Source organism: Lampris incognitus, chromosome 13 (assembly GCF_029633865.1).
Source record: "Lampris incognitus isolate fLamInc1 chromosome 13, fLamInc1.hap2, whole genome shotgun sequence".
Classification (NCBI taxonomy): Eukaryota; Metazoa; Chordata; class Actinopteri; order Lampriformes; family Lampridae; genus Lampris; species Lampris incognitus.
Window position 1 is genome coordinate 2,311,971 of NC_079223.1, and position 27,430 is coordinate 2,339,400.

Consider the following 27,430-nt stretch of genomic DNA (forward strand, 5'->3'; position numbering starts at 1 on the left):
CTATCATTCCCGCCAGATGATCTCACAGTCTCGGCACAGATATCGTCACGCCTTGCTGATATCTCTGCATGAATGAAAGAACACAACCTTCAGCTTAACCTATCTAAGACTGAGCTCCTTGACAGCCCAGTAAGTCCATCCTTTTAACAACAGATCAATATCCAGCTTGGATCAACCCAACTCATGCCCACAAAGTCTTCCCGAAACCTGAGTGCCATGATTGATGACCAAGTAACATTCAAGGTTCACGTGGCCTCGATTGCTTGGTCGTGCGATTTGCTCTCTACAACATCAGGAAATTCAGACCCTACCTGTCTGAGCATACAGCGCAACTCCTGGTACAGGCTCATGTTATATCACGCATTGACTACTGCCAACTCCTTACTGGCAGGTTTTCTGCATGCACTTTAAAACCTCTGCAAATGATCCAGACCGCGGCAGCACGTCTGGTCTTCAACCAACCCAAAACAGCACGTCACCCCGCTGTTCATATCCCTCCACTGGCTCCCAGTTGCTGCCTGCATCAAATTCAAAACCTTAATGCTTGCTTACAAAACGGCAACTAAAACAGCTCCCGCTTACCTGAACTTCCTCATTCAGGTGTACATTCAGTCCCGCTCACTATGCTCTGCCAATGAAAGGCACCTGGCACTTCCGCTAGAACGGGCCCTAAGTTACTGGCTAAACTCTTCTCTTCTGTAGTTCCCCAGTGGTGGAACGAGTTACCAAACTCCTTTCGATCCACTGAGTTCCTCTCCATCTTTAAGAAGAAGCTTCCGACACCTCCACACCTGATGGTCTGATGGTATTTATATATATATATATATATATATATATATATATATATATAATGCCTCTCTGCACCCTATGCATTGCCTTTGTGCACTGCCTGTTGACACTTGTGTCCTGTCAGACTTGAACCTAGTTTTTTGGCACTTGCTTGCATCGTCGTCTCCTGACTAGATCTTTGCTTGTGTTGTATTAACTCTCAAATGTATGTCACTTTGGATAAAAGCGTCTGCTAAATGAAACTGTAACTTGTACACAAATCAAAGGTATACATAGTGACAGCCCTGACAGTGACGGCTCAAATGAGACTGATGTTAATCCCTCAGTGCAGTGCAGTGCAGGCAAAATAATTGTGACCTGAATTTTGCACTAGCACTTTCCTTCAAAAGATGGACAGAAATCTGGAATGAGTGACACGATCACTGGCCAGAGGATCAGCAGCCAACAGGTGATGCATCTCCCTATCGGCCTGCAGTCAGCCAGTATGCGTGGTACCTGCCCCTTGATTGGCCTGTGATTAGGTGCACCTGTGCTGGGGACTATTTGACCGGGTGCACCCTGCATTAAAAGACAAGCCTTCGGAGTATTTTGGAAGAAAAAAGCATGAACAAGAAGGACAGAAGCAATTACTGAGGGCCACCACATCAACAAATGCGAGTGCACTGAGAGCGTCATACTTGGTGGCTAATCGTATTGCTAAGGCTAAGAAGCCATTCATCATTGGTGAAGAATTGATCCTGCCCGCCACTAAAGACATTTGCCGTGAACTTCTAGGAGAGGCTGCGGTTAAAAAGATAGCACAGGTGCCTCTTTCGGCCAGCACCGTCACTCGGCACATTGAGGAAATAGCAGAGGACGTTGAGACCCAATAGTTGGAGAGCATTAATGCATCACCGTGGTACGCACTCCAGGTTGACGAGTCTACAGATATTGACAACAAGGCAATACTACTTGTTTATGTGCGATATCTTTATCGGGAGGATGTGCATGAGGATATGTTATGTGCACTATCGTTGCCAACCAAAACCACAGCCGCAGAACTATTCAAGTCGCTGGATGATTATAAATCAGGAAAACCGAAATGGTCCTTTTGTGTCGGCATATGCACAGACGGAGCTGCTGCCATGACCGGACGGCTGTCTGGTTTAACTACTCGGATTAAGGAGGTTGCACCTGAATGTGAGTCTATGCGTTGTGTCATTCACAGGGAAATGCTGGCTAGCCAAAAAATACCACCGGAACTTAACAACGTATTGAATGAAGTCGTTAAAGTTATTAACCACATCAGAGCACGCGCCCTTAACTTGCGCCTGTTCGAGCAGCTTTGTGAGGAGATGGACGCGGAGTAAAGACACCTTCTCTTATACACAGAAATAAGATGGTTATCCCGAGGGAGGTCGCTGGCCAGAGTGTTTGAATTACGAGAGCCGCTGCAGAGATTTCTCTCAGAAAAAAAGTCACCGCTGGCAGCACATTTCAGTGACGAGGAACGGGTCGCAAAACTCGCTTACTTGTGCGACATATTCAACCTGCTCAATGAACTCAATCGGTCACTTCAGGGGGAAATGACAACTGTCTTCAAGTTGGCAGATAAAGTAGCTGCATTTAAAGCCAAACTGGATTTGTGGGGACGGCGCGTGAACAGAGGTATATTTGACATGTTTCAAACATTCGCGGGGATTTTGGAAGAGACTGAGACCGAGCCTTCTTTCTCCCAGCTGGTGCACGATCACCGGTCTTTGCTTTTAAAAGTGTTTGAGCGCTACTTCCCAACCACAAAAGACCCAGGGACTGCCAAGGAATGGATCCGCGACCCATTTGTCAACCTTAAAAGTATGTTCGAGACAACAACTCTGCCAGTGTTCTGGATTAAAGTCACGGCAGAATACCCTGTTGCCATTTCCGACATGCTATTTGTGTGAAGCAGGATTTTCTGCAGTGACAGCAACCAAAACAAAATTACGGAGTAGACTGGACATAAGCAACACACTTCGGGTGTCATTGTGTCCCATTACCCCTAGATGGGACCGTCTCGTTGCAGAGAAACAAGCTCAGGGCTCCCACTGATTTAGCGTTATGGTGAGTTGTATTTTCATGCAATTTATATTTGTTTTTGTGTTGTGTCTTATTTTGAAGGCATGTTTAAACGTTACCATGGCGACCAGAGTGTTGGGGGGCAGAGAGGATGTTACTCATGTTATGTTGTTGGCGCGATGTTACGAGGACGCTGCTAATAAAGTTGCATACGAGTACACAGTGGAGTCACGTTTATTATTATATTTAGAAAATACCACAGTTTTTATGCCGGTCGTATCATTTTATTTTGTGTATTTAGCCGCCACACCTTAAAGGCCAGTCCGTGAAAATATTGTCTGACATTAAACCGGTCCGTGGCGCAAAAAAGGTTGGGGACCGCTGACCTACAGCATATTGAAGGCAAGATGAAGGTGGAGGAATCCACATCAGGTCATGGGAAACAGCATCAGGAGGTCCTTGCAATATCAGAAGATGAACATACAATGACAGGAGAGAGCAATCTACCAAGGGATGAATTTGTTGAAAACTGGAGAGGCCTTAATCTTCCACCAAAACAGAGTTCTTCCTACCTTAATCCTTGCCGAGTGGTTGCATGTAGATCCAAACTTGAAAAGAAAACAAACCAGTTTGTCCATCCATCCATCCATTATACAAACTGCTTATCCTGCTCTCAGGGTCGCGGGGATGCTGGAGCCTATCCCAGCTGTCATTGGGTGGCAGGCGGGGGGACCAAAGAGTGTCTTCTAAGAAATGGCAACTACATGGCCAAACAGCCTGTTAGAGTCAGCAAAACCCTCATTTGTGTAAACAATTACTTGTGCCTTTGATTCCTTTTGCCAATGTCTCTCTTGTGCATTCTGTGACAGTCTGGCATTCTGCAGTTATGTCAACAAAGAAGGGAAAATGATTGAAATGTTTCACTTGGTGAAAACCATTGTCACAAAGGTACTACAACATGTTTATGCACAGAGGGCAAAAAATTTGAATCTGTACAGCTGAAGTCAGGCGTTAATTAAGTGAATGCAGAATGTGACATGGCTCACATCATCACTACAACTATGAAGCAAGTTGCTAGTGTGACAGGTAAGAGTCAGTGCTCCTCCCCACACTGTTGCTTGAAGCATAGGACTTTCAAGGGAAATCCCTCTGCTCCCTGTCAATGTTAACATTTTACAAGCAGGAGGAATGGGTCAGCTACAAGCTGCACTGGAAGATGGACTACTACTCCATCCATCCACATGTTTGAGGCCGTTGAAGTTGCTGACGAGGGCCCGGATAGCTTGAAACGTGGCCCTCTATCATTGAAATTGCTCTGCCATGGCTCAGTCACACACAGCTACACTACTAGACAACTATTTTGCATAGAAACAGGTACGGACACCAATTATCCACTGTCTGAACTTCCAGTCAACTTGCAACTAAACAACAAATCACTCACACTACAAGGAATTGTTGCCTTCGTATCAGGGCCATCGAGGGATTCCCTTGGTCACTATGTGGCCTACTACAGAAGATCCTCCTTGATCTGGGAGAAATATGATGACCTTCCTTGTCAGGTCACTAAAGGTTCTGAATTTATTTTTTTAATTTTGCTGCTGTTATTGTGAGGTTACCACATCACTAACCCTCAGGAAATGTCATGTTTGCTGTCATCTCTTCAAATAAACATGACATGAAAAAGCAATATCCCGTTTCAAATGATTATTTAATAATTTAAATGGATTAGGTTAAGTGTGGTTTCTTCAGAGAGCACATCTAATTGCACAAACTGGCACAAATCGAGCGCAAACGAACGACACCAGTTAGGGACGATTTAGATAACAATGGGGTTCAAAGCTGTGTCATTCCTTTAGCAAAATACTGTAGCGACCAGGGGAGGCGGTCACTCCGACTGTCAGCGGCTCCGTGTTGGGGGAGCACAGGGACTCATGGGACTGTTGGTGTAGAGTTGATTTTGTTATTTTTTTTGTGTATTCGGGTGTGCGGTTCATGTTGGGATATATTGTTGTTTGGGGGTTTGACTCGGACTGGGTAGAAGACTGTTACTGACTGACTGACCTTAGGACCGTGACTTCGACTGACGTCGCTAGTTACAATACCGGGGGGGACATCGTTGTGTTGTCTGTTCTGACTGGTGTTAATGAAAGAGCACCTCCAGGGTTGTGGGGTGTATGGGGCACGGGAGTTGCAATTAAAAAGACATCTCTGCCTCTCGACTCATTCTCCCCCACCGGCTCGCCACAATAATGTTTTATTTCTAAATTACTAAAACAGCACAAATGTTTCTTTTAATGGCACAAACCAAGAACAAGCAAACAAAGACAAGTTTTGAATGATATGGACGATAATGGAGTGCAGAGTTGGTGTCATTCCTTGGGCAAAATGTTGTTTTATAGCGAAAATACTAAAAGAGCACAAATGTTTCTTTTAACGGCACAATTGGGCACAAACCACGCACAGACAAACAAGACCAGTTTTGGATGATTTGGATGATAATGGGGTGCAGGGTGACTTCACAGCCTATAAAATATAATGCTTAATATCTCAAAAAATATTACGGCACAAACAATAGTTTTTCCTGCACAAATCAGCACAAACTCAGCACAAGTGAATGATAATATTTCTGTTCATGTTCTGATTAAATAGGGTGCCAACTTCATGGAGGTTCTTGTATGGATAGAATCCGTATATTCAAATGTGGTCGAACCGGGGCGACACAGTGGTGCAGTGATTAGCGCGGTCACCTCCCAGCAAAAAGGTCCTGGGTTCGAGTCCCGGGGTAGTCCAACCTTGGGGGTCGTCCCAGGTCATCCTGTGTGGAGTTTGCATGTTCTCCCCGTGTCTGCGTGCGTTTCTTCCGGGAGCTCCGGTTTCCTCCCACAGTCCAAAGACATGTACGTATGTCAGGTGAATCGGCCGTACTAAATTGTCCCTAGGTGTGAATGTGTGCGCGCGTGTGTGTGTGTGTGTGTGTGTGTGTGTGTGTGTACGTACAGAGGTGCACATAACTGATGTGCATACGTGGTCAAAATAAATGATGTGCAGCAGATAATAGGAAAAGAGGCGCTTTTGTGTAACATTTTAGGGACACACTTACTGAAACAACAGGCTTGTCTCCATATATCACGGGTAAGAAAGTCATTATGAGACGTGTCAATTTTAATAATCCGTTGTTAATCGTGCAACTTTTAGCCTTCGTTCTTGATTAAGTGGATGCGGTTTTTCCCCAAGTTTGCAAGGTTAATTGTTAAACCTTGAGCTTCAGCAAATAGTTAGCTTACATTACAACTAGCTTAACGTTAAATTTTTTCTCTGGTTTTGGGATTTTCGTCCATTCATCAAATTGTCCAAGAAGCAAGCTATATATTAAGTAATTACTTTGGTGTTGCAACACCTCCAAAGAAATTCCAGACTGAACCTGTACAAAAAAACGTGTATTCGCAGAAATGCGGCTGCAGGAAGTAGCCTGGCTTCAAACATTTGACAACCTCACAGAGATGTGGTGTAAAATATGCTGTGAAAATCCCAATCTCATTAATAAAAGCAGCACCTTTTATATAGGGACAAAAAATTTCAGTCATCCAGCCTTTGAAAAGCACGAGAAGAGTAAAGAGCACATGAACATAGTGCAAACTATTGATAACAGGTGCAGCCAGGTTCAGAAATCCACCTGCCCTCTTGACACGTGGCGGGACAAACTGAATGAATAACAGTGTCAAACACTGTAATATTTTTCTGTTGGCCTTTCACAAAGCGAAACATGCATGCCTGATGCCTTCATATGAGGAGGATATTGTGCTTTTCAAGACGCTTGGCGTTAATGTTGGGAGTTCATATCATTCATGAGAAGGGGGGACCTGCATCATGCAAGGCATCACACAGACAATCAGTTTAGAATTGAGTGAAAAAGGGAAGGCGGCTGAATTTTGGGGCATGCTCTTTGATGGATCAGAAGACACAACGCAAGCGGAGCAGGAAATTGTGTACATTGTATCTGTGTAGCTATGGAGAGTTTACCTCAGATTTCCTTGGATTAATTAATTTGGGTGTGAACCGAGCAGCACAGGACACAGTGAACAGACTGGAGCAGCTCTTCCATACTTTAGGGATCAGTAGAAGATGGAGTTGATCTCTGTGTGTACAGACGTAGCAGCAGTCAATGTTGGAGTTGACAATTGGGTCGTTCCTAAATTGCGTCAGATGGTGGCAATTGGGGATTCCCTTGTGCATATTCTGTGTTCTGTCCACACCCTCGAGAACTCCACAAAGTCAGCTGATCGCATGGTACCATAATGTGAGACTTTGATTGCTCCGTTGTCAAGTTGCTGAGCTTTTATTTACAGAGAGGGGGCGCAAAAAGAACAGAACAACTAAAGAAGAGAATGTGATGAGAATGGCATTGCCTTTGTGAAACTAGGAAAGTTTCACAACATCAGATGGTCTGCATGGAGGTTTGACACTGGAAACATCTTACAGCTGACCTCCCTCAAGGTTCCAGCAAGATAAATTGACTATTGGTGAATGCAAAGATGAGCTCATGGTAGCTGCTGGACAGCTGACACTATTGCTTTACAGTGAAGGCAAGTACAAGAAAGAGACTGTTTCAAATGCTGATGCAGACAGAGACAAGGTTGATGTATTGAGAGGTCTAATTCATGAGCTTGAAAGCAGATATGAATCCCTTAATTAATCTACTACCCCTTTCGGCTGCTCCCATTAAGGGTCGCCACAGCGGATCATCCGTGTCCATCTCTTCCTGTCCTCTGCATCTTCCTCTGTCACACCAGCCACCTGCATGTCCTCCCTCACCACATCCATAAACCTCCTCTTTGGCCTTCTTCTCCTCTTCCCTGGCAGCTCCATATTCAGCATCCTTCTCCAAATATACCCAGCATCTCTCCGCCACACATGTCCAAGGCATCTCAATCTTGCCTCTCTTGCTTTGTCTCCAAACCGTCCAACCTGAGCTGTCCCTCTAATATAATTGTTCCTAATCCTGTCCTTCGTCACTCCCAATGAAAATCTTAGCATCTTTTACTCTGCCCACTCCAGCTCCGCCTCCTGTCTTTTCATCAGTGGTACTGTCTCCAAACCATATAACATAGCTGGTTTCACAGCCATCTTGTAAACCTTTCCTTTAAATCTTGCTGGTACCCTTAAGTCATGTGATCAATTAAATCATGCGATCGATTTTTAATTTTTGATCCTTCAACTTGGCCTCAAGAAATGCAAGACCGCCGCAGCTTTGGCAACAACACTTACTAATCTCCTCCAGAAATATGAGGCCAGCTTGTCTGTTGACAGAGACTCCACTGTAAGAGAATGGATGCATTTAAAACAAAACAGGAAAATGTTTGGCAGCCTCCTCTGTGTATGACATGGTCAACACAGTGAAGATAAGTAATGCAGATAGTTATGCCAACTTTCATAAAGTCCTTCTGTTGTCCCTTACACTGCCCTTGAGCAGTGCTGCATGTGAGAGGGGATTTTCACATCTCTATATAATAAAAAGCAGGCACAGATCCCACCTGTCAGACTCTCGCCACTCATCCCTGATGCACAGAGACCTTTGACCCAAAGCCAGCTGTTGACTTAGGGATGCAAACAGCTAATCACAGACTCAACCAGGGAGAAGTAGGCCTACATCTTCATGTGCCATGTTTGACAGAGAGGAAGACAGTGAGGAGAGCAGTCGGGGGTAGTGATGATGACAGCTTGTAGGATAACCGTGTCGCGTAAAGACTGAGTACCAGGCAATATCTCCAGGTGCTCCCTTGAGAACCAGACCAAAAAGGTTATGTGCACCCTACCCATATTAATTTGCACCTACATATTACAAATGACCAAGCAGGTCGAGGCATTTATTGTTCATTTCACCCAGCTAAATCTAGTAAGAAAATGCATCATTTTACTGTAATGCAGTCCTTAAGACAAGGGAATGACAACATTTGTTATTTCAGGATATTCTTCTTCTTATTCTTTCGGCTTGTTCCCTGTTTCTCAGGGGTCACCACAGCGGGTTTTTCCCTCTATAACTTTCTGCCTGACGCCTCCCTCTCCCACAGCCCAACCCTCCTCATGTCCTCCTCTGTCTGGTCTCGCCATCTTTTTCTTGGTCTTCCTCTTTTTCTTTTGTTTCCAGGTCCAGTATCTTCTTACCTATATAGTCTGTGCTTCCTCTCTGTACATGTCCAAACCATTTCAATCTTGTCTCTCTAAACTTCCCATCCATTTGTCTGATCTTGAACATAGCTCTCACTTCTTCATTTCTCTCCCAGTCTTTTCTAGTCAATCCCAAGAACCAACACAGCATGTTCATCTCTGCTACCTGTCATGTAGATTCTAGCCTCTCTGTTGTTGTCACTGCTTCCATACCATAGAGCATGGCAGGCCTGACCATTGATTTGTATACTTTCACCTCAACAGCATTTTTTGCCACAAAGTACTCCACCTACCTTTCTCCATGAATTCCACCCAGATTGTGTCCTTTTCTTGACTACCTTCTTACCACCACCTTCTGTCTGTATTGTCGATCCTAAGTACTTGAATTTGTTAACTTCTGGGAAATCTTCTCCTCCTAAGGTCAATCCTGGACTTTCTACTTGCTTATTTATACGGTACTCTTTTGTAGTCTTTGTTCTGCTGATCTTGTCCTCTAATCTCTAGCACGTCTCTCCAGTTTTCAAGATCTCTCTCCAACCTTTCCTTGTCTTCATTTGCTAGCATGATGTCATCAGCAAACATCATGCTTCATGGTGGCTCTTTAAGATGTTCTTTGAGGCTGTCCATCAGTATCACAAACAGGAAAGGGCTCAACGCCGATCCTTGATGCAGGTCCTACCTTTACCTCAGACTCACTTGTTGTTCCCCACTGCACATTGAACTATGGTTTTACAGTCTTTGTACATGTCCTAAATTATGCTGATGTAATTTTCTGCCACTCTCTTCGCTCTCAGACAATACCACAACTCCTCTCCCGATACTCTGTCATATACCTTCTGGAAATCATTAAATACGCAGCGCAATTCTTTCTGTCCTTCAGTGTATTTTTCAGCTAAGTTCCTGAGTACAAATGTCACATCTGTGGTATTTCTTCCAGGTATGAATCCAAATTGTTCTTTCCCTATAGTCACTTCCTTCCTAAGTCTCCCTTTAATCACTCTCCATAACTTTATTGTGTGTCCCATCAATTTTATACCCTCTCTAGTTGTTGAAACTTTGAGCATCACCTTTTTTCTCGTAAATTGGTATCACTGTGCTCTTTCTCCATTCACCTGGCATTTTCCCAGTCTGTATTATGTTGTTGAGGAACTTTATCCCAATATTGCCTAAGTGTTTTCAGACTTCTGCTGGTATATTTTCCAGTCCCACAGCTTTTCCATTTTCAGTCGTTGCAACGCTTTTATTACCTCATCCCTTGTAATCTCTCCCACATCCTCTTCGTTCCTTGGTGGTTCATCTGCCCTTCTTTCTCTGTTATTTTCTTCATTCATTTGGTGACTGAAATAATCCTTCCATCTGTAAAATATCCTCATCTTTTGACAGTACTCTTCCATCTGCGTCCTTGATCAGTTTTACTTGTTCAACATCCTTGCTTGCTGTCTCTTGTTTGGCTATTCTATCTATCTATATCAACACGGATACAGGAAAAAAGATTTTAATGCATAGCAGTACAGGCCTGTTTCGTGCGTCTTGCACTCATCAGCTGCTAATGTTTTTTTCACAAAGGATCATACAGTTATGTTGCCCAGCGTCACACTCCTAATTTCGGTTGGATAGCAACCAATCAGAAGGGGAAACATTCAAATTATAACAGCCAATGGGGTAGGTACTTATAATGCACAGCAACCAATGGAGGGGTAGAAAACATTACAACCAATGGGACTGGGGTTTGTTTTGAAAAGCATTTAGGGGCCAGGGCACTGTTGAAATGGCGTACATGAAAAATATAACAAGGTAACTTATGTGAATTATATATTGGGGTGGTGTTGGGGCACAGTTGGGAGGACAGGTAGTTCAAAAACACCATATTTAAAAAACCCATATTGTTACAGCCACGAGTGTGTCCGTATAGTTGTTTTTTGTTCCCTCCTGTATGTAACCCACACTCTGACTACATTCAGATATCCGCCAGGTGCTCATCACCTAATCAACCGGTCAACGAATCATCCAATTTCCATCAGCTGTGCAGTCTCCCATTTAAACCCCCACATGTGTTCAGTTCACCGGCCAGCTAGTTTAGTTTGTGTGATGTAGCTACTTCGTGTTTGTAATGTCTGGCCCGTTTTCAGTTGTTTGCCTTTTTGACTTTTGAGTTATGTATAGCGTTTAGTTCTTTTGGGCAAGGGGATCAAGGTAAGATGCTCATGGGCAAACATCCCATCACGTAGCTTACCTCTGTTAGACACACTTTTTCTTTTAATGTTTGGTGCTTTTCAGCACTGTCAAGGGGGGGGGGGGTTACTTTTGTTAGTAGTTTATTGTTTTGGCAACCATTCGGTTCCCTTGTCCTGTCATGGTGTCAATAAATATTTATATTTAAACGTTTATGTCTCTGTGTTGCACCCTCACCTCACTGTTACCCAGTACACTAGTTGTTGCACCCTCTCCAGACCGAGGGTCGTAACAATATTTAAAATGGCATATTTAAAAAAAAAACATATTTAAAAAAGACTAATAAATGTCATATGTGTATCATCTAATGGGGGGAGAATAATAAAGGTGTTTTACTTATAGTTACTTATACTTATATATATATATATATATATATATATATATATATATATAATATATATAACTATATCTCCTCTCCTTCCTTTGTATCTAGTCTTTTGTACAGGTCCTTGTATGCTCTTGCACTTGCTATCACTGCTGCTCTCTTAGTTTCTTTCTAAGATTTCTTGTATTAATTCTTGTTGTGCTGATCCTCGTTTTTGCCCAGCTTCATTTTGGCCAACTTTTTCTTCTTTATGTAGTGCTGCACTACTTCCTCCCACCTCCAACTTAGCTGTCGCTTCTTTTTACCCTCTTGAGATTCTCCTAGCGCTCGCCTGCCTGCTTCCCTTAGTCCTTCTGCTGCTGTATTCCAGTCTAGTGGCAATCTATCTCCCAACAGCTCTCTAACCTTCACCCGAAAGCTTTCTCTACAAGATTCCTCTTTCAGCTTCCACCATTTAATCTTCCATGCTACTGGTCTTTGCACTTTTCTGAGTTTGCGTCTTGTCTTTATTTGGCATATCAGTGGTCTATGTTGATTTGTTACACGCTCACTTGATATTACTTTGCAATTTACAGTTCCCCTCAAGTGCTGCTTTCTGCATAAAATTTAGTCTATCTGCGTAATTCTGCCTCCATTTTTGTAGGTTACTGTCTGACTTTCCCTCTTTGAAATATGTATTAACTATAGCCATATCATTCCTTGTAGGAAAATCAACTGTCGACTCTCCCCACCTGCATTTCTCATTCCAAACCAGAATTTTCCCATGACATTCTCATCACCACCATTTCCTTTTTCCACTTGCCCATTCAAGTCTGCTCCAATGAAAACGCTTTCATCCCTTGGTATGCCTGCCATTACATTGTCCAGTTGTCTCCAGAAATGAACCTTTTTATCCTCATCGCAACCCACCTGTGGTGCATATGAACTTATATTTGTCAGATGTCCATACAAATCCAACCTCATCCAAACCAGCCTTTCCAATTCTGTCTTAACTATGACTGACTTTCTGTTGTCGCTCTCTGTTTAGGATTACTCCCACACCATTCCTTTTACTGTCTGTCCCATGGTAGTATGTCTTATAATTTCCTCCAATTCCATTTTGTCTCCTGAACACACATTTACTTCTGTTCTTCTCCTGTTCATCATGTCTGCTATTTCAAGATATTATGATAACCAAAATCCCTGACGATATCTATAGTCTATCACAACACTGATATCGCATCAATATATTACCTAGCTCTACTTGAAATATCAGTAAGGCTACATATACGCTAAAATGTGGAGATAAAGTCCAGGATTGCTGTATATGAGATGGTGGCGCGAATTCACATTTGCGGCGGCCTCACCCATTAGCGTCCCTGCAATGTCTTTGCCCATGTCCGGTCTAAGTTTTGTCTTCTGGCGCCGGATCAGCTGGGAGAGCAGGGCAGGCTAAGCTAGCTGCAAGCCCATTCAGACCGGCAGTTCCGATAACACCGAGGGTGGTCTGGCAGCGACCTTGCCTGGCGTTGACTGTGGTGTTTTTGATGTCGTCGTGAGGAGTGCGGGGAGGTGTGTCGAGGGTGTCTGGCTGGGAGAGTGGTGCTGGATCGGCTGGAAGAGCTTGGTCTGCTTCGTCCGATGGGCCTAGGGACCATGGCCCCTTCCTGGAGCTGCGCCTGAGGAAGAAACACCGAGGGCAGTCTGACAGGACGCGGAAGCGGGGCAGGCTAAGCTAACTGCTAGCCTATGCAGACCGGCAGTTCCGACAGTCATCTTGGCTTGCCTTGCGTTCATTCCCTTGGGCAGTGATTTTTAAAAAAAAAAAATTTTTAGTTTGGATATATGTGTTAGTTTGGGTATGTGTGTTCTTGTAGTTTTTGATGTGTTTTTGTCTTTGTGTTGTACTGCTGTGGGCTGGGGGAAACTGCATTTCATTTCATGTGCACAAGTGCATGAAGTGAAATGACAGTGTTCCTGATTCCTGATATCCTGCAGCTGTTAATAACTAATAACCTCTAGGGGTGTAAATCACAAGTTTTATCAATATATGATTTATTAATTCTTTGGACAACCATACGACCTTTGCTAATATCACAGTCTGCCACGATATGATTTCAATTAAGAGGCCTGGGATCGATATGAGACAATATCATATGCCTATTTCACACAATCAGTTAGATTTATATATGATTTAACAATTGTATTTCTGAGCTCGTCAAGACTTAGTTACGTTTGAATGAAACAATATCTATTCTTTTTAATAAAAAGAATAAAAACAGACCTGTTGTTCACTATAAAGTGCCATATTTCTCATGTTTAAGTGCAAATGTTTTTTATCAGTTAACTTGGAGCCCTTGATGACCTTTCAGTTATGAACATAAATCATGCACGTCTGTGCTTCATCACCTTGGATTTACAAGGTTCTATCTGCTCAGTGGTTTAGAGATATTGAGCTTTAACATTTTCACATCCCATGAGTATCTTAAAGATGAAGATACTATGGATCGATGTTTTCACTTTGCCTCAATGATATTGGATCGTTTATCATTGAATCAATGCATCGATCCAGATCGATGAATTGTTATACCCTCAGTAACCGCTTCCTGTTTTATTGCATTTAAGTTTCCTGCTCTATTTTTATGTAGATCGACGGGGACAAAGTGATCATCTCGGGTTCTGCTGATGCTCAACAGAAGGCCAGAGAGATGATTGAGGAGTTGCTAGCAGAGAAGTCCTCAGGTTTCTCCAATGGTATGTTTATAGAGCAAAAACTCTTGAAGATTTGCGTGCAAGCAAACCGTCCTGATAGATATTTTATATCACTGGAGAATTTTAGGACACTAGCTAGTCCAAAAATATATCTTAATCATAAACTTTTTTTCTTAAGTTTCTCATTGTAATAGTCAGGGTTGGTCTTTCCTGGGTGAAATGCTATGACAGTGTTTTACCTCTTCACCTTAGCAGCCAAGTGCAGAAAAAAGCAAGACAGGTAGTGGTAAGTTTTAAGTGGTACGGAGGTCGTTGTGGCGAACAAGCAGATATGGCAGAACAAGCTTGTAATAGACATTTAGCAACATTAAAAGCTTGCACCCTGTATCACCTTAGCTGGCAGTAAATTAAAGAGCCATTCCAATACTGTAGTCACTGGCTAAATGCTTTGAATATAGTATAAATTGATAAGACAAGCGTTTACTAGTGTTAAAATGGAATAAAGTAAACAGTTTCTTTCCATGGGCTGTCATTCAAATAAACACTTATCACTGTCAATAAATCCAACCATGTTGTATATACTGTACTGTACATTGTACATATACTGGTATGCTCTGTCATGTCCATCTACCTCAGGCATGTATGTAAGTAATCTCCTAACGTGTTTCAGCATCTCCGATTGTTCTCTGTTCTCTGCACCACTGCACTTTATCTAACCTCTTATTTCACCTGTATAAGTCAGTCCTTGTGTATATATCTGAAGATTGTTGTGTTGTAGTGTTGTTATTCTATGTCACGTACACAGAGAGCAACGAAACCGGAGTCACATTCCATGTAGCGCAAACCTACATGGCCAATAAACATGATTCTGATGAGAGACGGCATGGATTGGATGTTTAGCTGATAAAACATGCTGAGGAGGGGGCCGGTGGGGGCTATAAATGTAAAACAGAAACCTCTTGTTATCTAAAGGACGGAGTTATTGTAAGCGGTTCTTGATAATAAAGATTGCCTTTGTAGGTTGAGATTCAACTTAACTTGCAGATTAGCTCTGTCTAGGACACACTGGCATGCAAATTCCCTGTGTTGTATTCCAAGTCTGCCAACTGCACAGGCTAACAAATAAAAAAAACGTGTGCGGGTGGCGTAGCGGTCTATTCCATTGCCTACCAACACGGGGATCGCTGGGTCGAATCCTCGTGTTACCACTGGCTTGGTTGGGCATCCCTACAGACACAATTGGCCGTGTCTTTAGGGACACATGGCGGGCAGGCGTCCCTACAGACACATTGGCCGTGTCTGCAGATGGGAAGCCGGATGTGGGTATGTGTCCTTGTCTTGGAGCGCCTGTTGAAGGGGGGAGGGGGAACTGGAGGGAATAGTATGATCCTTCCACGCACTACGTCCCCCTGGTGAAACTCCTCACTGTCAGGTGAAAAGAAGCGGCTGGTGACTCCACATGTATCGGAGGAGGAATTTAGTAGTCTGCAGCCCGCCTCGGATCAGCAGAGGGGGTGGAGCAGTGACTGGGACGGCTCAGAAGAGTAGGGTAATTGGACGGTTACAATTGGGGAGAAAAGAGGGGGGTCCAAAAAAAATTTAACAATTGAAGACCACATTGAGTGTATGTGTACATTTAGTAATGGCGACTATTTTGTTGCGGTTCTTCCATAAAAATTAAAAAGTTGCAGCATCTTAATCACTTCTCAGGTTCTGTGAGGGATGGGAGCAACTCGGTCTGGTCTACAGCACAACGCCAAACTGCTCTAGATTTCCCAGCCCCTGCACCCATAGACTGGACCAAAGTACGGGAGGACAGGAAGAAGTATAAAGAGTTGAAATGGAAGGGTAAGGTCACATGTTTGGATTCAGGGATTCACTGGTAAAGTGGCAGTCTGAAAGATTTCCACTGTCTGTTGCTCAAAGTGAAAGATGGTGATCTGTTCTTTATGCCTCTCTCTGGTTGGTCTACCATAGAGGAAGTTCCACCTTATCCTCTCTTGTGGGTCAATCACTGCTTGCTGGTTAAGTACATGTCCATGTAGTGAAAAAGCATAGGCACAGGTTTCCAGAAGAGTTTCTCCACAGTCAGGCTGCCCTTTGGAAATTTTACTTTTGATTAGTGTAGTAATACTCAACACAGAAACATAGGATTGTTTTGAATGATTAAGCAATATTGTAAGGTTATTTCAAGGCCATTGGTTATAAAGGTTATAAATGTAGGTCAGGTGAACCGGCCATACTAAATTGTCCCTAGGTGGGTGTGTGTGTGTGTGTGTGTGTGTGTGTGTGTGTGTGTGTCAGCCCTGTGATGGACTGGCGGCCTGTCCAGGGTATCTCCCCACCTGCTGCCCAATGACTGCTGGGATAGGCTCCAGCATCCCTGCGATCCTCGGTAGAATAAGTGGCTTGGATAATGGATGGATGGTTATAAAGGTTTCGATTTCGTATTTGAGAGGAAAAAAATTCCCATCTTTTTATATCAAAAACTATAGTACCCATGAGCCTCAACAGCCGTTACCATAAGAATCTACTGCTGCTTAGCAAAATAAGGCACGTGTATGAACAAAGTTGGCCAGTTTTTAATATTTTGATCACCCAGTGTTGGTCTTTTATGTATTTCTTGCAAGGATAAATTTAAGAGAAATATAAGAATAGTGTTGCATCATGTCCGTCACTGTTTTCACTATAACAAAGTATCAGCCACCTTGGCCTAGTGGACCAAAAAAATAGTTTTATATTGCTGCATTTGCAAGCACATCTCATTGACTTTGAATTCATCTTAGACTCTGTTTTTCAGTCATCCCTTTTAGAAGCAGCCAGGAGCAGTGAGAGAAATGAGCCAGTAACCGTAGCGTTGCTTGTTTGAATCCCAGGATGGGCTGGGTAATCCTGGTTTGGACTAGACTGACAACCAGGTGTCTCCTTGTATTAGGGGTCCAGATGTAGCTGTTGTGTCCTTGGAAAAGGCATTTCACCACCAAACTGCCCAACTGCTCTGTTATTGATACTGTGCTGCTTCAACTGAAACCTGTGGACAATAAAATATAACTTTTGAGTTGCCATACAACATACTCCCTGCAAAACAGTTGTACCCTGACATCTTTTCACTCTTTGTAAATGCCTTAGATCTCCCACCTATGAAGAAGAAGTTCTACACTGAGGCGGAGAGTGTTGCAAAGCTAACCCCAGATGAAGTCCAGAAATGGAGGTAAACCTGGTAGCCTGTTACCTGATGCTTTTTTCCTGTTGAGTTTCCAAAAAAGGTGATTGTAGAAAAGTGACCATTCTGAGAATATACAACGTAAAATACAAATCAGAATTCTCTTAGAGTTTTGTAATGCTCAAATAGTTTTTGTTTTGTTTGTGTGGGGATGTAGTGGTTGGGAATAGCTGTTTTTGTCTATTTCCCACATAATTGTAAGTAGAACACAATTTACCTGCTTTTTTAAGGCTGACACAAATCGTTGATGTAAAGTCTCAGTATGCATTATAATAAATGCCATCAATCAGATAAAATCTTTATTATGATTGGTTTTTGAGGAAAACATTTTGTCAAAGCTTTAACATTTTTACACTACTGATTGTTTGCTTTTTATGGTGACTTTATTAAACTGTCAACTATTGAGCTCCCTTGCCACAAAATTCAAAGAAAACATTCTGAAGAATTGATAAACTACAAAGAAATGATTTTATGTTCTACATACAAAACTTGTTCAGACTGGTCATGTGAATTAAGTCAGGATTTATTATTAAATGCATTGCTCATTTTGCTGCTTTGTCCACAGGGGGCTGCAACATTTTAGTAGTTCTGTTTTGTGTAGTACTAACCTCTGTGTGCAATCGGAAGTGTTATTTTTTATTATTTTTTTACAAGATGATGCTGGTCACGTGGCTTGGGTCCTGGGCTGTTCTAGTGGTGTCTGGACACTGCTTGGCATCCTCCTCATCATATTCTTCATATAGTTTAGAAGTCCATTATAATTCTGTTTATCCTCTTACAATGTTGTATTGTGTAAACACAACATCCATTGCATGTTGTCTGTCTTGGGAGAGAGATCCTCCTCTGTTGCTCTCCTTGAGATTTCTTCCTATTTTTTTCTCCGTTTTTTTTTTTTTTTTTTTTTTTTTTTTAGTGAGTTGTTCGTTATCCGATGTGAGGGTCTAAGGACAGGATGTTGTGTTGCTGTAAAGCCCCCTGAGGCAAATTTGTAATTTGTGACATTGGGCTATATAAATAAAATTGACTTGACTTTCTTGGCCTTCACAACTGGCAGTTGGATTTAAATGTAACTTCTCCTTGCATTCACAGTGAGTTAACAATGATGATATGTCACACTGTTTTCTTTTTTATCCTCAGGAAGGAGAACAACAATATCTTTGTGGATGACATGATGGACGGGGCGAAGCGGCCCATTCCCAATCCCTGGTTTACCTTCCTGGAAGCCTTCCAGCTCTATCCTGATATCATGGAAAATATCAACCGGGTTGGTTTCAGCAAACCAACCCCCATCCAGGTGTGAGCCAGTCAGCACATTAAATGGGATACCCGCTTAAACAGGGAAAAATTGTTGATGGCTCTTTAACTATAGATGCATAGATATATATTCACAACCTTTCTCCCCATCCCAGTCTCAGGCGTGGCCAGTATTGATGAGTGGAGAGGATCTGATAGGCATTGCCCAGACAGGCACAGGAAAGACCCTGGCCTACCTGCTACCAGGAATCATTCACATGGACGGGCAGCCTGTGTAAGTGTAGGACCCTCCCCCTCTATACTCTCAGCTACATTTTAGGGATTTAGCTGTCAATCTTATCCTGAGCGATTGGCACAAGTCATGAATTCCACCCAAATGCTGGAGGAGTTAAGACAGGCACTTGGTGGTAGTAAACAGTTGCCAGATGGCTGGGCAACCACTGCAGAAATAGTGAGGGAGACAGCTAGGAAGGTACTTGGTGTGTCATCTGGACAGAGGAAGGAAGACAAGGAGACTTGGTGGATTGAGGAAGTACAGCAAAGTATACAGAGGAAGAGGTTGGCAAAGAAGAAGTAGGATAGTCAGAGAGATGAAGAAAGACAGGAGTACAAGGAGACACAGCATAAAGTGAAGAGAGAGGTAGAAAAGGACAAAATATATGGTGAGTTGTACGAGAGGTTAAACACTAAGGAAGGAGAAAAGGACTTGTACCAATTGGCTAGACAGAGGGACCGAGCTGGGAGGTGTGCAGCAGGTTAGGGTGATCAAGGATAGAGATGGAAATGTGCTGCCAAGTGAGGAGGGTGCGTTGAGAAGGTGGAAGGAGTACTTTGAGGAGCTGATGAATGAAGAAAAGGAGAGAGAAGGTTGGATGATGCGGGGATAGTGACTCAGGAAGTGCAGTGGATTAACAAGGAGGATGTGTGGGCGGCTATGAAGAGGACGAAGAGTGGAATGGCAGATGGTCCTGATGACATACCTGTGGAGGCATGGAGGTGTTTAGGAGAGATGGCAGTGGGTTTTAACTAGATTGTTTAACACAATCTTGGAAAGTGAGAGGATGCCTGAGGAGTGGAGAAGAAGCATACTGGTACAGATTTTCAAGAACAAGGGCGATGTGCAGAACTGTAGCAACGACAGAGGTATAAAGTTGATCAACCACAACATGAAGATATGGGAAAGAGTAGTAGAAGCTAGGTTAAGAGGAGAGGTGATGATCAGCGAGCAGCAGTATGGTTTCATGCCATGAAAGAGCACCACAGATGAATGAATGAGAGGGAGGACAGTGAAATGGTGAGGATACAAGGAGTAGAGGTGATGAAGGTGTATGAGTTTAAATACTTAAATACTGTCTAAAGTAGTGCAGGCAGGGTGGAGTGGGTGGAGAAGAGTGTCAGGAGTGATTTGTGACAGAGGGTACCAGCAAGAGTTAAAGGGAAGATTTACAAGATGATAGTGAGACCAGTTATGTTATATGGTTTGGAGACAGTGGCACTGACGAAAAGACAGGAGGTAGAGCTGGAGGTGGCAGAGATGAAGATAAGATTTTCATCGGGAGTGATGAAGAAGGACAGGATCAGGAACGAGTATATTAGAGGGACAGTTCAGGTTGGGCGGTTTGGAGACAAAGCAAGAGAGTCAAGATTGAGATGGTTTGGACGTGTGGAGGAGAGATGCTGGGTATATTGGGAGAAGGATGCTGAATATGGAGCTGCCAGGGAAGAGGAAAAGTGGAAGGCCAAAGAGGAGGTTTATGCATGTGGTGAGAGAGAACATGTAGGTGGCTGGTGTGACAGGAAGATGCAGAGGACAAGAAGAGATGGGTACAGATGACCCGCTGTGGCGACCCCTAACAGGAGCAGCCGAAATTAGTAGTAGTATTGGGACACTGGAAATGACAGCTTTATGGTCAGATACGATATATGCGTTGTAAACATCACTGGACTGCCACCCTGGGGAAATACACTTAGCACAGGGAGATGGACAACTGCAGCGCTGTCCAGGTTCAGGAAATGGCTCCCACTGCCAGCACTGATCTTACCCAATGTGCGATCCCTGAAAAATAAAATGGATTAACTTTGTTTTTAATACAAACCGACAGACACTATGGCGATTGCTCAGCCTTCTGCTTTACCGAGACATGGCTGGATCAGTCGGTCCCTGATCAAGCGGTAACCCCCCCCCCCCACCTGGCTTCATTATCTTCAGAGCCAACAGGTCAGTCAAACTATCCTGCAAATCAAAAGGGGGGGGGGGTTATCCTCATCGTCAATCAGCACTGGTATAACAACTCAACAATCCTTCTTTGGTACTGCTCTCCTGATCTTGAATTCATCAGTTTGAAATGCAGACCATATTACCGCCCGAGAGCATTTGCTTTAATTGTGTTAGTTGGCTTTTACGTTCGACCACAAGCTAACGCTAATACAGCCATTAACAAACTTTCGCTCTTATCTCCTCTATTGAAAACTGCAACCTTGATACGTCTGTCATTGTGCTAGGTGATTTCAACCGTACGAACCTGTCCCTCAGTCTCCCCAACTACAAGCAACAAGTCACTTGCCATAGTAGAGAAAACAAAACATTGGATCACTGCTACGTCTTCATTCTGGATGCTTACTGTGTATTCCTGTGGGCTCCACTGGGAAAGTCCGATCGCGCTGTGTTACGCCTCATACCAAAATACAGGCAAAAGCTTAAATCCTTCAAGAAACATCCAAATCTGTCAGGTCCTGGTCTATGGATGCCATTGAAATACTTCGAGGGTTCATCGAATACACTAATTAGAATATATTTAGCGCAGCTTGCGACTCCCTCTCTGAACTCACTGAAACAGTGATGTCATACATAAATTTCTGCGAGGAAATGTGCATCCCTACTGAAACAGTGACATTCTATGTCAGTAGAAAACCTGGATCTCCAAAGAATTACACCTCCTACGTAAAGAAAAGAACTAGGTGTACAAAAATGGAGACGGATCAATACAGAGCAGCCAAATATACGTTGTGTGCTGCAATAAGGAAAGCGCAGTCCAGCTATACAGCAAAATAGGAACTGCTCATCCATAAACTCCAGATCAATATGGAAAAAAACTTAAGGACATGACGGATTACAAAAAACACCCCTGGTCCCCTTCAGATAATGACCCTAACCTCCTAGATAAATGAAACAAGTTTTATGCAAGGTTTGAGAAACCTGTTTCACCAGCCACCCCCCCTACTCCGACTCCAATGCCACCCTTCTGCATCCAGGGGGACGAGGTGAGCGCTACATTCAAGAAGCTGAACATCAAGAAAGCAGCAGTGCCAGACAAGGTCAGTCCTGCTTTGCCAAGCCACTGTGCAGCCCAATTGACCCCAGTATTTACTACCATATTTAATGTTTCTCTAAACCAACGTACAGTCCCACAGTGCTTCAAACTTTCTAACCATCATTCCTTTGCCAAAGTCCTTAAAGATCAGCTGCCTCAATGACTTCAGACTAGTTGCCCTAACATCTGTGGCCATGAAAGCATTTGAGCGTATTGTGGCAGGATGAGGAAAAACACAGGAGACGAAGGCGAGTTTGAACTTTATTCCTCAGCTCCAAAACCAAACTCAAACAGGAACAACCTTGCACCAGAGAGCCCGGGAACGTAAACCACACCCCCAGCTCACAGCCCTGCTGGGTGAGAGGCATAGCCCCTAGTGTCCACCACACAGCGTCCCCCCGAACACCCAGAAGGGACTCCTGGACAGAAAATCAGTTTCTCACTGGATGCTTAAGCAGCCTGCCATAACGGCTGCGCCGTCCCTCAGCCGAAACAGTAGGTGAAACACAGTCCAATGCCGGCTGAGAAGCAGAATGCTGAACCTGTGAAGACACTGCCGGGGGTCCTGGAAGGAGGGCGACCCGGCCGGGGAACCTGGGCCGGAAACACAACTTCGCCTGCCACCCTGTGCGCCGATTTAAGCCTATCAAGCGTGACACGCTCCCTACACACACCCATATCCAGCACAAAACCCGTAGGACCTGTCTCAAGAACCCGAAATGGGCCATCGTATGGGGGTTGGAGGGGCGAGCGGTGAGCATCATGCCGTACAAAAACAAAATGAGCCGACATGAGCTCCGCAGGCACGAACGACCGCGGAAAACAGTGGTGAATGGGGCCTGGAACCCGAGTGCTGTCGGACAAACAAGGATAAACGGCCGGACGGGGTCGAGGAGCGGAACTCCCAGGCAAAAATTCCCCAGGGACGCGGAGCGGCTGACCGAGCACCAGCTCGGTGGGCGAAGCATCAAGGTCCTCCTTAGAAGCCGAACGCAACCCGAGCATAACCCAAGGTAAACGATCCACCCAGTTACCATCCGAGAGCGCAGCGCTGCCTTGAGCAACCGGTGAAAACGTTCATACAAGCCGTTAGCCTGAGGTTGATACGCGGTAGTGCGGTGTACCTGCACACCCAAAAATCGCGCAAGTGCCGACCAGAGCTCTGACACGAACTGGGGCCCCCTGTCTGAGGTGATATCTGACGGAGTGCCGAAACGGGCGACCCAGGAGGAAAGAAACGCGCGTGCAACGTCCGAGGATGTTGTGGAGGACAGAGGGACAGCCTCTGGCCACCTGGTGGTCTGATCTACCATTGTGAGCAGGTGCGTAAAACCCTGTGAAGAAGGTAGAGGGCCCACCGGGTTCACATGCACGGGGTCGAAACGTCTGGCCGGGATCGGAAACGGTTCGAGGGGCGACTTAGTGTGCTGGTGGACCTTAGCTTGCTGGCACGCCACACATGCAGCCGCCCACCCCTTGACGTCCTTGCGGAGGCCAGGCCAGACGAACTTGGAACCGACCAACTTCACCGACGCCCGAACTCCAGGGTGCGAGAGGGAGTGAATCGATTTGAAAACTCGACAGCGCCAGACCACTGGAACAACAGGGTGGGGACGGCCGGTGGAGACATCGCATAGGAGGGCAGGACTGCCTTCCTGCATCACAGCATCCTCTAGCTTGAGGCCGGTACGCGTCGACCTAAGGGCAAGGACGTCCAGGTCACTGGGCTGGTCGGCAGCCATTGCGGAGAAACCTACACCGAGGTGCACAGGACACACAAGCACATGCGACAGACAATCGGCAACAGGGTTGGACTTCCCGGCCACATGCTGAATGTCCGTTGTGAACTCAGAGATGGCCGCCAGGTAGTGCTGCTGACGAGCAGACCACGGCCCAGTCACCTTGGACGTGGCGAAAGTCAGCGGTTTATGATCCACATAAGCTGTGAATGAGCGACCCTCCAGCAGGAAGCGGAAATGGCAGGTTGCAAGGTGCAGTGCCAGCAACTCCCGGTCAAAAACTCTGTACTTGCGCTCGCTATCCCGCAGTTTGCAGCTAAAAAATGCGAGTGTCTGCCACGCATTCGCCACACGCTGTTCAACCACAGCCCCCACGGCTATGTCAGACGCATCGGTTGTTAAAGCTATGGACGCCATGGGTGTGGGATGGGCGAGGAGGGCAGCGTTAGCCAGGGCGCACTTAGCTCCGTCAAAGGCCTGGACCCATTCGGCAGTCGAGTTGACAGGGTCGTTAGCCTTCTTAAGCCGCAGAGCTTCATAAAGTGGCTGAAGGAGGTGGGCAGCGCAAGGGAGGAAACGGTTATAAAAATTCACCATGCCCAAGAATTCCTGCAATGCCATAACAGAGACTGGGCGGGGAAATTCCGCCACCGCTTGCACCTTAGAAGGCAACGGGACCGCACCTTGCGGCGAAATGCGGTGACCCAAGAAGTCAATCACCGGCAGTCCAAACTGACACTTGGCTGGGTTGACTATCAGGCCGTGTTCGTCCAGACGACGGAAAACCTATTTCAAGTGCGCCAGTTGCTCTTCAGCTGACGGACTGGCCACTAATATGTCGAGATAAACGAACACGAAAGCAAGGTCACGCAACACCGAGTCCATCAGCCTCTGAAAGGTTTGCGCTGCCCTCTTCAAGCCAAAAGGAATGCGCATGAACTCAAAAAGCCCAAATGGGGTGATCACTGCGGTCTTGGGCACGTCCTCTGCGCGCATGGGAACCTGATGATAGCCGCGCACCAGGTCCACCTTAGAGAAAATAGTGGTACCTGCCAGGCGTATGGAAAAGTCATGTATGTGTGGGATGGGATAGCGGTCATTGACGGTGACGTTGTTCAGGCGGCAAAAGTCGCCGCAAGGCCGCCACGCCCCATCCGCCTTGGGCACCATGTGAAGCGGCGAGGCCCACGGGCTGTTGGAACGCCTCACTATATCCAGACACTCCATGGTGGCAAACTCCTCCTTAGCTGTAGCCCATTTTACTGTGCCGAGGCGCCGCGCGCACAAAAACTGGCGGTCCCACAGTGGGAATGAAGTGTTCTACCCCGTGTTTAGTAACCGTGGTGGAAAAGGCAGGTGTAGTCACCGAAAATCTGCCAGCAAATGTTACAAAACTTCACCTAATGCTAAAAAGTTAGCGTGTGTTAACGGCCCGGCTCCCCCTGTCTTGCACGGAACAGTGGCGAAAGACACGGCATCAATTAAACGGCGGTTTGCAACATCAACAATCAGACCATTAGCACACAGAAACTCCGCGACGATAATAGGAACAGTAATTGCGGCGACTACAAAGTCCCACTCGAAATGGCGCCCGTGGAAACAAACAGACACCAACCTTGTGCCAAACGTCGCAATGGACGAACCGTTAGCTGCACTTAACTGTGGGCCGCCGCCTTCGGCTGACATGTCTGTGCTAGCAGGAGGGAATAGGCTCTTTTGCGAGCCGGAGCCAGAAACCGTCTTCCTGACATCGTGTCCTTAATGAAGAGCAGCTCACTACGTCCACCAGCGCCCACATCTGTTACTGAGCGCTGGCCCTGGAGTTTCCCGGCGCCTCAAACGTGCACGGAGGGACGCAGCGCCTCGCCTTGCCGCCGAACCGCTGGTGGAAGAAACAGAGGCCTCTCCCGCGCCGTCTCCGGGCAGTCACTCCAGCCACCACTGCCGGGTCCGCGTCCTCCGACGCTGGCTGCAGAGGCTCCGATGCCACACTCTGAACAGAGAACCGTCTGGTAGCCAGCAGGACCCGATCGGCCTCCTCAGCCAAACCTCGGCAGTCACCAGCGGCCAGACACGGGGAGTTAGCCAAAGCCGCGCGCACAGGAGACGGGAGCTGGCGCAGGAAAACGTGCGGGAAAAGGAACACACCTTCGTCCGAGCTTAGCAACGACAGCATATTGTCCATGAGATCCACAGCCGTCCCGTCGCCCATACCGGATAGGGAAAGGATCCTATCTGCCCTCTCTGCGGCAGATAGGCTGTACCTCCGGATCAGAAGATGTTTGAGGGCGATGTATTTACCATGTTGCGGGGGGGGGCCGCAACAGCTGCATTGCACGGCGTGTGGACTGCTGGAGTCGTCCGCGGAGATTCCACGCAGGTGGAACAGCGCCTCAACATGCTGGAACCACGAAGCCGGGTCGCTCTGCCAGAACTCTGGGAGCTTCACAGCCGCAGCGAGAACGGCCGGCTGTGAGAGTTGGGGCGGTGTGGCCGCAGTGGATTCACACTCTTCTTCTGCTCCAAACATGTTCAATTCGGGGTCACCAATATGGCAGGATGAGGAAAAACACAGGAGACGAAGGCGAGTTTGAACTTTATTCCTCAGCTCCAAAACCAAACTCAAAAAGTTACAACCTTGCACCAGAGAGCCTGGGAACGTAAACCACACCCCCAGCTCACAGCCCTGCTGGGTGAGAGGCATAGCCCCTAGTGTCCACCACAGTATCATTCTTTCATGAAATCCTACACCTCCCCAATGATGGACCCAGTCAGGATGCCGAGAGCATCTTGACTGGATGCATCACTGCCTGGCATGGGAGCTGAACTGCCCACAACCGCAAAACACTGCAGAGGGTTGTGCGGACGACCCAGGACATCAGTGGATGCGAGTTTCGCCCCATCCAGAACATATACAATGGACGCTGTGTCAACAAAGTCCGTAGGATTATCAAGTACCCCAGCCACCCCAACTACGGACTGTTCCAGCTGCTACCGTAAGGCAAGCGGAGGCGAGCGGTACCGCAGCCTTAAAGCCTGGACGAGTAGGCTCCAGAACAGCTTCTTCCACCAAGCAACCAGGCCTTTGAACAAAGAACATTAAAAGACACTAAGCCTGGTGCCGGACTGATGGTACTGACCTGTGGTCTTCAGCGGATCGTTGGTTTATACACACACACACACACACACATACACATAGAGGTAGCTTGGCATGCACAGACACGCACAGATATGCAGACAATTACACACACGCGTGTGCATTTATTGGGACTGGGCCTACACACACACACAGCACCGTACATACATCAAACACTATTATTGTTGCTGTTTTTTTGTTCAGTTACTATTGTTGCTGCAGGGTTGAGGAGCCAAAACTCAAGAATTTTACTCTCTTATACTTCTATAATGAGACGTAACAAATAAAGAATCTTAACTCTTGAATATCAATTTGCCGATCAGGCCAACTGATCTGTTGCGGATGCATTCAGCATGGCACGCCACCATGTCCTGCAACATCTGGAATCACCAAACACCTACACATGCATCCTGTTCATAGACTCTTGTTCCGCCTTTAATTCCATCAACCCACTCAAACTCTTTCACATAAACACTTACCCAACTATATACCCCTGGATTTGGAGATTCCTGTGGAACAGACCACATAATA

The 27,430-nt window shown here is 45.6% G+C and overlaps 1 protein-coding gene across 1 annotated transcript in view; it reads left to right on the plus strand.

Moving 5' to 3' along the window:
• The first annotated feature begins 2,354 nt into the window (after window positions 1-2,354).
• Window positions 2,355-27,430, plus strand: part of ddx43 (DEAD (Asp-Glu-Ala-Asp) box polypeptide 43) — a 58,600-nt gene continuing 33,524 nt past the window's right edge. Inside the window, exons 1-8 of the mRNA XM_056292241.1 lie at window positions 2,355-2,622; window positions 2,811-2,868; window positions 3,693-3,771; window positions 14,173-14,278; window positions 15,947-16,084; window positions 17,366-17,447; window positions 18,597-18,753; window positions 18,869-18,987. Of these exons, the coding sequence (XP_056148216.1) occupies window positions 2,355-2,622; window positions 2,811-2,868; window positions 3,693-3,771; window positions 14,173-14,278; window positions 15,947-16,084; window positions 17,366-17,447; window positions 18,597-18,753; window positions 18,869-18,987 (1,007 nt within the window). The remainder of the gene's footprint in view (window positions 2,623-2,810; window positions 2,869-3,692; window positions 3,772-14,172; window positions 14,279-15,946; window positions 16,085-17,365; window positions 17,448-18,596; window positions 18,754-18,868; window positions 18,988-27,430) is intronic.